Source organism: Chrysemys picta, chromosome 25 (assembly GCF_011386835.1).
Source record: "Chrysemys picta bellii isolate R12L10 chromosome 25, ASM1138683v2, whole genome shotgun sequence".
In the NCBI taxonomy this organism is placed as follows: domain Eukaryota; kingdom Metazoa; phylum Chordata; order Testudines; family Emydidae; genus Chrysemys; species Chrysemys picta.
This window is the reverse complement of record NC_088815.1, coordinates 3,503,953-3,518,403: the sequence shown is the minus strand read 5'-3', so window position 1 is coordinate 3,518,403 and position 14,451 is coordinate 3,503,953. Positions and strand designations below refer to the sequence as shown.

At 42.6% G+C, this 14,451-nt stretch overlaps 1 protein-coding gene across 1 annotated transcript in view; it reads right to left on the bottom strand.

Annotated features, from left to right (window-relative positions):
- MATK (megakaryocyte-associated tyrosine kinase) overlaps positions 1–9,103 on the bottom strand; it is a 47,096-nt gene extending 37,993 nt beyond the window's left edge. The window contains exons 1-2 of the mRNA XM_065578345.1: positions 9,052–9,103; positions 8,384–8,481 (exon numbers count right to left, since the gene is read on the bottom strand). Of these exons, the coding sequence (XP_065434417.1) occupies positions 8,384–8,393 (10 nt within the window). The 5' untranslated portion in view covers positions 8,394–8,481; positions 9,052–9,103. The remainder of the gene's footprint in view (positions 1–8,383; positions 8,482–9,051) is intronic.
- Between the last annotated feature and the right edge of the window lie 5,348 nt (positions 9,104–14,451).

The following is a 14,451-nucleotide window of genomic DNA, read 5'->3' as shown; positions in this document are numbered from 1 at the left end:
GTGAACAGAACAAGTATTTTTCATTAAAAAGATAATCCAAGAATTTGCTGTTGAGATTAAAAATGCTGAATAATGTTAGAAAACCCAAACCAAAGTATTAATAGAGTTATAAAAACAAGGTTTAAATGAGGATCTGGGTGTGAAGTTGAAGTGCTGAGAGCTTGGGATAATCACCATCCATCCAATCAGCTACGTGACTTGTGATCACTTGTTAATCCAGAGTACCCCAAACTATGGGACGCGCCGGAAAGTTCCGGGAGGCTGTGGCGGGGCCTGGGCCAGCCTCCATAGGGAGGGAGCGCCACCCAGCTCCACCCCACACCCAGATGCTGGTCCACACTGCAGCTCTGCTCCCGACCCAGGGCCAAGACTGGGGACAAGAGTGGAACAGCACGTGGCTGTGGGCTCAGCTGCAGACTGCAGCCCCCCCACCATAGCCTGGGCTGGGTCTCCACCCCTGCTCTCAGCCTCGGCCCCTCACCATGGCTCTGTTCCCAGCCCCGCTCCCTGCCCAGATCCACCCTTAGCTGTGGTCCCTTTACCCCTGTGCTGGGAGCCGTGGAAGGTTGATGGGGTAAGGCGGGCGCGACCCTGAAAAGTTTGGGGACCACTGTGCTAGTGGGATTCACTGGTTAAACACTAGACGTTACATAGAAAATGGAAGCATAACTCCTTTATTTTATTTTTCTTTTTTCTCCTTTTTTCCAGGTAGCACTACAAAGACATTCAAATATTAAAGCCACGTTACAGGCCGTCCTTTAAACACACATAAAAGAACCAAATGAACCATGTCAAGTGACCCTAGAACACAACATTGTCAAAATAAAAGTTCTTTAAAAAAAAAATGCCATTGGGCAACCAATTGAGAAACCCTCCACATAGAAACAGGTTGATCCAATCACTACTGGCTGCCCAACGCTAGGCTATCAGCTTTCCCAGATGGGCCTGCTGGCTGTACACCACGTGCTGAGACCAAGCCCTTCGCCCCCGTTTCTGTCAGTGCAGCTAGGACCCCCTTCATTTGCTCAGCAGCAGTAGATTTTATGGAATGGTAGCCCAAACAAGCAGAGCTATCAAAGCCTGAAATTTTCTATTTCCGAGAGGTGCTGCTGAGAAATGCCTGGCTTTAAAAATAGACTAGATGTGAAACTGTGCCGATTTAAAAAAACAAAAAAACAAAAACCAACAACAAGCAGCAGCTTTTTCCCTGTGTGAGTCCTGGCCACCTCTCTTTAGAAGGCACTCATTGGTATGCAGAGAATCTCTGTGGTTAGTGATTATACTGTCATGTAACGGGTATTAGAAAGTTAGCACTCTGGCCCTATTCTTAGCACCACCGCTTCAGACTGGTTAGAGTAGCACTTACCCCTACTCATAGTGTCACCTCTACTGGAACATATTTTTTGCTTTCCCGGAAGAGAAAAAATTATGCAAAGTTGCAAACCACAATACCAAACAGGAGAAACCGTTCCAGTTTTTTCCCCTCTTTTTTTTGTTTTAGACAGCATGTTTTACAGGGGTGTTTTTAAGTACACTGTGCTGTGTCTAATGGAGAACTATAAATCCAAGGGAATTAAACATTTCAGACTCTCATTTCTACTGCCAACTGTCATTTATAAGTTGGCTGGTTTGCCAAAAATGGCTCTGAGCAAGCAGCTTATGTACCTCTTTACAATGCAGCACCCACTTCACTGCCCCAAAGTGGGAGCGCACAAAGTGCAAGATCCCCTTCCAAAAAAAAAAAAAAAAAAAAATCAAATCAAACTTGTCAATTTCAGACAGACACTCCAGATCCAGCAAGAAACTGCCTCCAATTTCAGGCTGGACATCTAAAGTGAACAAGGATACAACTTTTTAAAGATACAAACCCAATAAACTTGTGTTTTTCTTTACATGTCATGGGACATATTTAAAGCTTAAGAGAAATACCAGAGTTTAAAAAAAGTGCCTGTCTCAATCTACCTATTTTGCTGTGGGGAGGGTTTCTTTTGGAGTGGAGGGAGAGCGGGGGGCGGCGCACAGGAAGGGAACGTAATAGAGGGAGAGGGACTGTTGCCATAATCAACTTTACTCTTATGGAATGATGCAATTTCTGTAATGATTTAAGCACAATTTAAAACAAATCTACAGTACGTTATTTCAAGGGGAAAAACACTAAAATTGCCAAATGTCGTAGACTAAACAGCAACTCATATTTATATATAAAAAATTAAAGTCATGTGAACATTATCTCAGCAAATGCTACAACAGTGGTTAGGCATCATCATCTTCCTCTTTTTTGTCCTTCTTCCCGTCGCCCTCGCCCTCAGCTGTCTCACTGGTGTCTCGTCTCCTTTTTCTGTTACGTGCATTAAGTCTATTTTTAGGAGGTGGCAAAGGGTCCATTCCAAGTACTTTGTGTATCTGCCTGAAAGCTAGCATCCTTAAAGCATGCTAGAGGAGGAAGCAGAAGAAACATTAAGGATGGTACCATTGTCAGGACAGTAGTTAGTAGGCATGACATGGCTGATACTACATAGCCTACAGTATCTTCTGTGTATAGCAGCCTTTATAGTCACACACTGCAGGCTGGAGTTTAAAGTTAATGACAACGTATTCTAAATATCAAGCACAGATACAAAAATATAAAGGACCTTATTACAAAGCTGCTGAGAGCTCATAATATCAATTAAAATCAGTGAAAGCTGAGCTAGTCAGTTCTTCCGAAAAATCAGGCCTAAAAATGTTTGTCCTGAACCAAAACCTGCTGAAATCAATGCAAATCTTTACAATAGTTTCTAGCTCTTAAAAAGACTGTTCCCAAAGCCCAATGAAGAGCTAGAAACTACTGTAATTTGTTTAGTACAAGAAACAGCGTACAAATAGCAGCAGTCTTCTCACATCCCACACTGATCCATCCTGGAATGATCTCCTGCCTGCTATACCGACACAAGTGATTCTAACTCCCCAATCCTTTAGTCCTCGACATCTTTTTTAGGTACTCTCATTATTCACTGGGGTCTAAGTAGGAAATGCTCTACAGAGTCCACATAGGAATATTTAATCTAAAGTCTTGATTTTAATACAAGCCAGAAAGGTGAAAGTTCTATATTTAGCTGGTAAGCCTACCAAGGTTGTTCTACACACAGGCAATACTTAGCTCAGAAACAGAGATCAGTGTGAATTCCTAAATCAAATATCTGACTTCAGCCTACTGCTCTGGTGATGTCAGGCAATATTACATGCACTAAAAGCATTTTTAATTTTTTCTACCATGCAGTGGCTGGCTTGCAATAAGATTTTATTTTAAAATTGCATGACATTGCCTGCCAACATCCTAAGAATCTTTGACTGATAATAATACCATTGCTTACGTGGCCAGCAGGAGCAGATTTTAGATACTGCGATCAAAAAAATGCAGTGCACAGCTCGCCTCTCCACGTAAAATCTGATTAAACTGGCAGTTTTTGATGCCGGTGGACGTAAAGAACTACCACACTATTCATTAAGAAAATTAACAGTATTATAAAGAAATATGGTTGTGAACATTTTTTACGGTATTAACTTAAAGAACACATGGACTTATTTGATTTTTTTTTTACTTCACCTGTTACCTTTACACTAACCACTAAAGATGGCTAACAAGATTAGAGAAAAATAATATTTTTTTCATTGCGTTTACTTTTTGACAATTCTGTGTTTTCTAGTCCATTTCACTGGTTTTCCCTATAGTCAGTTTCCCCTTGTTTTTATGTATTTACCCCTTAATCCCTTCAAGCCACACGGGAGAGAAAATGGTTTTGAAAATACGACTAAAAAATGGGTAGAGAGACTTGGGGGGCAAATGCAATGCTGAAACTGACTTAACTCTCTTTAAGGGCAACTTTACTCTTCAATGTGAGGTATTTTTCACATTGATGTATTTATTTTTAAAGAAGTGTGTAAATTAGGTGCAGCTTTCAGGGTCACAGAGTTGTTAACATGGCTTTTGGGGTCACAAACACATACAATTGCAAACCAGAGGTTGTCCCTTACCATGGGTGCGGTAGCTGTTTTCAAAACCTTAACTGGAAAGGATAGAGTAACCTCAAATACCGATGTATAACAGATGCTTCACTTTATAGAATACTTCTACTAGTTTCCTTCTCAATGCTATTAGAAATAACTGTCTTATCTACCTGTGCACTGGCTGTAATATCCTCTCGTTCCTGACTGGTCATAGTCTCTAGAGCATCCATTTCATCTTTCTCACAGGGATCTTGTAGCCCAGGTCCATCTGAATGCAAGGGGAAGAAGGAACCACAACTCTAAAACTCACTATGATCAGGGTTTAAGAAAAGACGTTTAAAAAAAAAAAATCACACTTTCCTAACGTACAGTGTTAGTTACAGTACCACGGACATTGCTTTTCACTAGTTATGCTGTTTGGTTACTTTTTTGCACTTCACTCAAGGAACATGGAAACCTCACTAGTCAGTTTCAATTCTGTATTCTCAGGGACTGGCATAGAATGCTGAAGTGCTTGGGTTTTATATGTTTTTAAATATTGCTTTGAAGTTTTAATGAGAGCAATATTATTAATGCACACACAAGTGTTGGGCCTAAACTATCTGAATCTCTTTAAGCACTTCAAAATAAAAAATAATCAGCGCCTTCCCTTCAATCAAAAAGGCACATACAACACATCTGCCACTTTCTGAAAGCAGAGCTACCAATACCATGGAGTCCCAGAATCAGTGCTGCGGACAGAGTTTATTTCAACAGCCATACTTTAACATCTGTTTAGTGGGAAACCATCACAAAATGTAGCATGTACTGCAGGATGACAACACAGATGGCCCAATCCACCGTTTCAAAGATTTAGGGGAGCGACATTACAGCTATTAGTTTAGAACTGACCCATCAAGAGTGTTCCTGTGGCTACACATTCAAGAACTCGGCGCATGGCATCTCCAGGACTTAGCGGACTTGTTGCACTACTTAAAGCCTTTTCTACAAGAAGTTCCATTGCCTGCAGGAAGGACAAAATCAGGGTTGACTTTTTAAATGAGGAAATGAAGCTAAAATACAGTTTCTTAAAAATATAAGCAATGGTGTGTCCTCCACAAAAGGCGCGCAGCCTCTGCAGAAGGCAAAGAATCCTTTTTTTAGTGCTGTGTTTTGCTTTTTAGTTCCTTGAAACTAGACTCAAGATACTGCTAAGGCAACCTTGTAAAACCATCACGAACATCTAAGCTCCTGCAAAAAACCCTTCTCGTCTACTTGTGCTAGGACAATAATAATGAAAACATTTTACTTGCTTGTCAACAAAAATTATTTGGCTGAGAGAATGGACCAATAGAACTTTGCAAGGTTGAGCTCAAGAGAATTCACAACTCAGTTCAGAGTTGGCTACTAACTTATTTCTAAAAACTCTCTTTAGCAAGTCACATAATAGAATTCTGCACCTAGAGGATTTACAGCAGTCTGGTCACTTAATTAGGACTGACCAAAGGATTTGGACCACTGTATGCTACATGGGACCATTTAGACCGGCTCCTCTATGGTTTCTTTGGGCATTTATTAGTTGACAATTGCCCTGCTATTTACTGGCACTTTTCTAAAAATGTTAAAGTTTATCATCACTTGTTTATTAAATTATTTTGTAAACCTATAGGCGTCTACCAGTGAAACCTGTCACCTTTTATCCAGCTTTCCTATTATGTTTATATGATTCTAATACTACAATATTAGAAAGTTTTGTCCAATCATCATCAGTAGTATTACAGTTGCACTAGAAGTTCCCAATCAAGATCCCATTGTACTAGACATTGTATACACACAGTAAGACAGTTTTGGGCACATGGTACTTACAATCTTCCAGCCGCGGTAAGAGCTGGAAGAGAAGGGGTAGCAAGGTGAAGAAAGCACACGTGCTTCCCTCTCAAGAAGCCAATTCATCCCGCTACCACAGGTTAACTGCACATGTGCAGAAAGAGGGGACTATTGTATAAGTAAGTACCAGTGGGGTCTCTCTCCAAAGGTTAGGTTCATTTCTTCAGCCAAATATAATGAAAGCAAGTCCCTCAACTGCTCCTAAACCAGCAGCACAAAGGCAACAAAGGCAGATGAACAAGACCAACACCAAAATTGACACCAGGGTTCAATTACACTGGAGGGATAAAATGTGTTCCTAGTATTTATTGAGGAATCCACAAGTTAGACTAATGCAGTAGCTAGTATGGCAGAAGGTTTTCTAAGTATGTATGGTTTACAATAAATAAAATCCAACTAGCTTCCCCAGTTGTTTAAGACTCTCTGAAATAGACAAACTACTCTCTACAGAGTATTTATATGCTTAATATGAATAGGACTCCTGGAAGCCCTGTGAGAGGAGAGAGTTCCAGGTATGCATGGAGCACGTAACCCATACAGCATAGTGGATTTAGAGCTCAGCTGTGTGAGGAGTTTGTATATTAAACACATATCTGACTCTGTATACAGTGTCTACAGTCATGCTGGTGTGGCTGTTCACATTCTGAGGAAAGGGACCTCCTCTCTCACAGCTCTAGCTAAATCATACTGTGCATGTGGCCTGCAGACATGGGCTGTGGCACCATACTTGTAATAGCCAAGTATGAAGTTGAAAATCCGAGATGACTGCAGATATGCACTAATTATTTTTAAACTGTCTCATTCTCCACCCCCGCAAGAGGAACTGGAATTGAATAACTACATAAATTTGCTTTGGTGAAGAGGCTATGGAGGATGGATTCCCTATTGCTGAGCAGCAGTCTTCTTGTTAGTCTATAGAAAAAAGAAGGTAAACGTAGACCATGCTCTGGGACCTACTGAGGTCAGTAGGCTTTGTCATGAACGTCAACAGATTCAGCCCTATATATCCAATGTACTTGTGTGGTTAGCTTATCTTTTACTTCATTTCAATGTCCCTGATAATCATCACTGTTGCTACAAGCGTCTTACATGATAGCAATCAAAGGAAGGGTGTCACAGAAAAGGCTTCGGTCTTCTTACCCAATCTGGAAGTGCCCCCCATGTTGGTACACGCTGGCAAAGATCTCGCAGAACCCTGATGATAATCACACATGACTGCAGACCGTTAGCTCTAGCCTTTATGGAAATAAAGGAGACTGTTTGCTAACAGAAAATATCTAAGACAATAAAAACCTAAGTCATACAAGCAACAAAACAAAACTCATTAAAAGTATCTTAGAGTCTGAAGAAAATATTCTCCTTATCTGAATATTAAACCATTTGACTTCACATGGAGCAAAGTTTCCACTGTGTACTACTCCATGTAAAAAATGCAATGGGGCACTGGCATTCTAAAAAAATGCTGAGGTAGAACACAAAACCAAAAGGGATAAAGAAACTAACCTATCTAGTTAAAAGAAGGCTACACCAATTGTGTTCAACATTTTGCACACACTCAGGGTAAGCAACATTATTTGTTGAGTCAGTGCTAGCAAAAGGCGTTAGACTGGCAGCTCTGAATACTCAAATCCTCTACTTATCCACAAAGCAGGTAAAGAATGATCAGAACTGGGCAGGCTTCACTTCTCCACTAGCCAATGGATCGCAAGCGTCCTGGAGAGACCAACGGCCATGTTCTCTTTAAGGATCTATTCAGCTCTTGCTTTTCTGTTGGGGTTGCTGCACAGTGCTAATTATGGTGGTGGATTTTATAAGTATTTCTTAAACAACTAGAGAGACAAGGTGGGGTAGTATCTTTTATTGGACCAACTTCCATTGATGAGAGAGACAAGCTTGCAAGCTGACACAGAGCTCTTCTTCAGATGTGGGAAAAGTACACGTGTGTCACAGCTAAATACAAGGTTTGTTTAGCATAAGGAATTAATATGTTGTAAGAAACCACTCAAGATGAATTGGAAATTAATACCTCTGCAGTCAAAGGACAAAAGAAGATCAGTGGGTCTTAAACAATCGTTAGTTGTACTTGAAAGTTTAGGGTTTAAAAGAGCATTTCTAAGCCAGGTGGTGAGGGTGACATATAAAAGGATCCTCTCAGATCCATTTACTAACAGAAGTTGACATATGCAGCCTTCTCTAGCCTGCCAGAATAAAGATAAAATATTTTGCTTCAGCAGGATTTATTTTCACCAAAACCCAACAAAAAACAGGAACGGGCTCATTTATATTCTAGAAATATTCCTATTTTAAGTTACTGTGCTGTGGAGAGGATGAGTTGGAATGTGTACACAAGAATGTTGGGGTCATTATACAGAAGATGCCCCCAATAGCATCAGTTACACTTTGAATAAACATGGTCAGCTCTGCAGCACAAAACTGGGCCTCCTTCCCCCTCCCGCCCTCTCCTTCTACCCGACTAGCAAATCAATGGGAAACTGCACAACACATCTCAGTGCTTCGAAAAGCTCTTTACCTGGAACCATTTAGCATGACGAAGGGCAGCCAATGACTCTAGGCATTTCTGTTGACTCAAAATATCACAGGGGTCAGGCTGAGATTCTGCTGCTGCTTCTAAGAGGAAAGAAATATATGAATTTCTCTTTGCACCATTTACTTACAAAGCTTTCGCGACCAAGAGTTGCTGTGAAAGACCATAACACAAGCATAACTTTTTGTTACTAATAGTTATCAAACTAGCATACTGTAGTTTCTAAATCGTATCCACAGACTGAAGCCCGACTGCATTGTGATTAGAGATCACTGTCTCCTCCATCAAAAGCAACCAGTCTTTTTCAAATGAGAATGTGTTTCTGAAAGCATTGTGAGCAGCACAAAAATCTCTATTAGCAAATTACAGCAATTAGGTCTGCAGATGTATAAAGTTAAATCTCGAATACAACTAACTCCATCCATCTTCTGCCTCCCCATTCAGGAAGGTGAAGGGAAAAAGCAGCACAGGAGTTTTAGGAGGATTTCGGCCGCCTGATTTTGTCACTTTGAAAGTATTCTGACAGTAGTAACCAAATCAACAAATCAAAATATCTGCTCAGTCACCATGGTTATTTCATTTTGAAATTATTACCTATTTAGTACATCAAACCTTTCACACACAAAATTTTAAACCATCAATGATTTACTCACCTTCGTCAGCAGAAGCATCCTCTCTCATGAGAGGAGATGTGACTGAAATTGTGACCTGCATTTTTGGTTCCTTGTACGAACAGATGAGTATACTTGCTTCCTCAGCATCGGATGAAACTTCATACTCATCTTCAGTTAACGTCTAGAAAGTTAAAAGAACAAAACTTCATTTGTTTCACCTTCAAGTTCATGTGCCAGCATTATCTCTACACCCCACTATTTAAAAAAAATCGTATTTGGTGATTTTTTTGTTCAAGAAAGAAATTGACTAATATAGTTTAAAAGCTAGGAATGATGTAGCATCAGTTTCAATTACATTAGTAGAAAAAATGGGTGAGATAATATCTTTTATAGGATCAACTCCTGTTGAAGGAAGGCACAAGCTTTTGAGCTATACAGAGCTCTTCCTCTGGTCTGGAGAAGGTAGACAGAGCGTCTGGGCTAAATACAAGGTGGGACAGGTTGTTAAGCATAAGAGGCTCACACATGCAGTATAAGACCACTTTAAATGAAGTGGGCAATTCAAGGTTAGGAGGCAGTAGGGTGTGCTACAAATTGTTGTAACACACCATAAAACCAGTGTGTGTGTGTTAAGTCTGTAATTTTTTGTGTACAATAGAGGTATGAATTTAAGTTCCCAGACTTGTCTTTTGAAGGTATTATGTGGGTTTCCTTTGAGGATGAGGACAGAGGTCAGACATGGACACATCTGTATCCTGAAAGAAATCTTCCCCAAACTCCCTCTTCTGACTTTCAAATAACACCCCAACCTTACCAAGCTTGTCATCAGAAGCAAGCTCCAACCAGACCAAGACACACCAACTCAAAGCAGCACCAGTTCCTGCCAGAACAGGTGCAAAACATGCAGACATATCTCCACTGATACAATGATCAGTACCTCCCACAATACAACTTTCAAGATCTATGGATCCTACACATGCTTATCACATCATGTGGTGTACCTCATCCAGTGCATCAAATGCCACAACTACTATGTGGGTGAAACCAGACAATCACTACGCTCTCAAATGAAACCATGCAGAAAAATGATAGCGACAGAACACCACATCAGCTATGGGCGAGCACTTTTCACAAAGTTATCACTCCATGTCTGACCTCAGTCCTTGTCCTCAAAGGAATCCCACATAACGCCTTCAAGGGACATGCCCGGGAGCTTAAATTCATAACTCTGCTGGACACTAAAAAAACATGAATTAACAAAGATACTGGTTTCATGGTTTATTGTAGTAATTTGTAACACACTCTGCTGCCTGCTAACCTTTAATTGCCCAATTCCTTAAACTGCTGTCTCCTACAGCATATGTGAACCTCTTATGCTTAATAATCTGTCTCACCTTGTATTTAGCTCAGACACACCGTCTACCTTCTCAAGACCTGAGGAAGAGCTGTGTGTAGCTTGAAATCTAGTCCCTTCCACTAACAGAAGTTGGTCCGATAAAAAAATATCACCTATCTTGTCTCTCATATATCCTGGGACCAGCACGCCAGCTACAACCCTACAAACATATATAATAGGCAGCATACCCTTTTTTTGCAGTAGGCCCTTACTGGCCAGGCTTTTTCACAGCCCTACCAGTGCACCTCAAACTTGATATGCAACTCTGTCATTCTAGTCCTCAGACTTTCCTGAGCAGATTGTCCCATCATGCAAATTATGCCAAACTGTATTAGCTTTGTGATGTAAGAGCCTGTAAGGACTGAACTAAGACATCCAAACCAAGTGCAGCACGCCACTATGCTACCTACTACTAGAATGGAAATTGACATTTTGAGATGGAATGCAGAAAAAACCCAGCACACGTTCCCTGTTACAATGCCTGTTGCTAAGCACAGGAACTGTCTTTTCTATTTTGTTTTGTACATAGACTAGGATATTGTTAATCTTCAATAAGCAGTACTGGATTATTCTATGCTCTAGGGATCCTTTTTCCTGACAAATAGCAAAGGAGAAAGTGTCATTAGAAATCAGAAACGAAGGAGGATCCACTCTTACTGAAAGCTGCTTGGGCAGCTGCTCTGTGATGTTCTTTAAGAGGGTGTGTGTAGGTTTCTGGGCAGAGAGTAGGATAAGATGAACATTCCTGTCTCCTTGGAGCAGAAGCCCTTTTGCCAGAATGCCAACTCGCATTACACCTTTCAGAATTCGGGGTGCAGTTTCTGCTTTCCTGTTGAGGAGAGAAGTTGTGGGAAAACATCAAACAGAGCTATCTACATTGAATCTGAGCCTTAAAATCTATCACAGGGAGCCCCAAAATATCTGAAAAGCAGAACTAAAAGGCAATTAACAATATTGCTCCTGAAGTAAATTGCTGCACTGTATTTGTTAAAACAGAAAGACACTGAAATCTCCATGCAATTCTTTGGTTCTGCTGCAGCACAAATTCATTGAAGCAACTTTAGTGGTAGGTCCACTATGAGTTACACGTTTGCCTTTTGATTGTAATTTTGAAACCTTTAACTTAAATCTAAATACAAGAACTCTCCAGAACTCTTATTTAAACTATTACACTGAAATAGCGTAAAGATTTCACTACCACCCCATGTCTAACTGTTCAGAGGGGAGACTATTTTTGTTTTATTACTTTTGAAGTGACTATTAAGTGCCAAGTGGTGTGACAGCTGTGGACAGCTGGAACATTTTCTGCAGGAATTGGACATTACTATAACCCTTTTTAATCTAACTTCAATCAGTGCTGCAGGACAGAAAACAGAATTTAAAGCCACTAAGTAAGGAAGCCAATTCTGTATGTATCGCAAGCTCTGCGATCTCTACCCTCACTAATGTTTAGGCAAACAAAATATAGATGCACAAATGAGAGTGAGGAGAGGATTCATTTTTGCCATTTTTAAACTCTCATTTTGCTGATGTGGCCTCTTTATCCAACCCCTTCGACAGACACTGCAGCTATTCTGGAATGATGACTTCCCCAGCACTCCAAAAGTGTCAACCTCATCTTGCCACAATACTGCAGCAACTACCTATGGAAAGAGTCTATGCAAGTTTGTTACCCCCTCTCTTCATCATCTTCTTCTCTGTCAGATTCTTGCTCTGTCAATGAATCAGAGACGAGCTTAAGAGCACGTTCAGAATGGGAGACGACCTTCTGGATGGCCTGCAGCTCCTCTTCTGTTGGGTAGATGCTAGAGTGTTTTGTCATGATGTGACGGTCATCAGAAGAGTCTGGACGTCTAGTAGGCTGAGAAACGGAAAATAAACTTTACTACTATCTGGGGGCTGAGAAGAATTAAAAACGGTTACCTACCTTTTATAACTGTTGTTCTTCGAGATGCATTGCTCAGGTCCATTCCATTCTAGGTGTGCGCGCGCCTACGTGTGCAGTCAGAGGAGATTTTTACCTTAACGGTATCCATAGGGCTGGCTGTGGTGCTCCCTAGAGTGCCGCGCTCATGCCGCAGTATATCAGGCACTACCAGCCCTGCGCCGTCTCAGTTCCTTCTTGCTGACATGCTGACAGAGGGGCAGGAGGGCGGGTAATGGAATGGACATGAGCAACACATCTTGAAGAACAACAGTTACGAAAGGTAGGTAACCGTTTTTTCTTCTTCGAGTGCTTGCTCATGTCGATTCCATTCTAGGTGACTCACAAGCAGTATCAATAGAGGTGGGCCCAGAGTTCACTGTCATGCAGCTTGTAGCACAGCTCTGCCGAAGCCAGCGACATTCTGAGCTTACTGGGTCAATGCACAGTGTGAAGCGAATGTGTGGACAGATGACCAGGTCACAGCCAGACAGATCTCCTGGATCGGCACCTGAGCAAGGAAGGCTGCCAAAGACGCCTGCGCCCTAATCGAACGAGCCATCACTATCGGCGGTGGGGGGCACATTCCTTAGCTTGTAGCAGTAGCGGATACAGGCCGTGATCCACAATGACATTCTTTGAGGAGACACAGGGCAACCTTTCATCCTGTCTGCAATTGCCACAAACAGCTGCGTAGGCTTACAGAACAGCTTCATTCTGTCTATGTAGAAGGCCAGAGCGCGTTTGACATCCAGGGTATGCAAACTGCGTTCCTCATCTGTCTCATGGAGCTTAGGACAGAGGACCAGCAAGCATATGTCTTGACCAATATAGAACTAGGAGACGACCTTGGACAGAAAGGCCGGATGCAGACGCAGCTGAACCATGTCCTTATAGATGGCCACGTAAGGTGGTTCAGATGTTAGCGCTCTGATTTCGGACACTCAACAGGCTGAAGTTATGGCGACTAGGAAGGAAACCTTCCAGGAGAGAAGCAGGAGAGAGCAGGAAGCTAGAGGCTTGAAGGGGGGGGACACATGAGCGGTGACAGCACAAGATTCAGATCCCAAGGGGGTACTGGATCCCCAACATATGGGTAGAGACACTCCAGGCCCTTCAGAAACTGTGCTGTCATAGGGTGGGCGAAGACCGACCTGCCTTGAAATGGAGAATGGAACGCCAAACTGGCCACCAGGTGAACCTTGACCGAAGACAGCGAGAAGCCCTGGAGCGTTAGGTGCAGCAGATAGTCCAGGATGTCCTGCAGTGGGGCCTCCTCCACACAGATGTGACAATCCGAGGCCCAACAGGCAAATTCCTTCCACTTAGTTACATAGGTAGCTCGGGTGGAAGGCTTCCTGCTGCCCAGCAGGACTTGCTGGCCACCAGCGGAACACCATCGTTCCTCTCCACTCACCCGCGCAGCAGCCAGGCTGTCAAGTGCAGCACCGCTAGGTTTGGATGCAGCAGATTGTCATGGTTCTGGGACAGCAGATCTGGTCAAAGAGGCTGCTGCACGGGGGTGGCTGCCAACAGACTCAGCAGCATGCTGAATCAATGCTGACGAGGCTACAGGGATGACCTTGGCCTTGTCTTGCTTCACCTTCAGGAGGATCCTGTGGATCAAGGGCATGGGCGGGAAGGCGTACGTCAGCGCTCCAGACCACGAGATCAGGAAGGCATCCGACAGGGAGCCCTTGTCCATGCTCTGCAAAGAGCAGAGCACGTGGCACTTCCTGCCTGGACGCAAACAGGTCCACCTGGGGAAACCCCCATCTGCAGAAGATCAGGCTGACTACCTCCAGATGGAGCGAGCCTTCATGGCAAGATGACAGGATTCTGCTGAGACGATCCACCAAGACATTTTTGGCCCCTGGCAGATGGGTGGCCACCGGGTGAATGGCGTTCCTCACGCAAAAGTCCCAGAGACTGAGCACTTATTGACAAAGGGCTGAAGATCTGGTGCCGCCCTGCCAGTTGATGTAATATACCGTGGCAGTATTGTCCATCAGGACTGTACCACTTTGCCCTTCAGGTGGGGCAAGAGAGCCTGTCAGGCCAGTCGAACCGCCCTGAGCTCCCTTACATTGATGTGGAGAGCCAGACTGGATTGTAACCA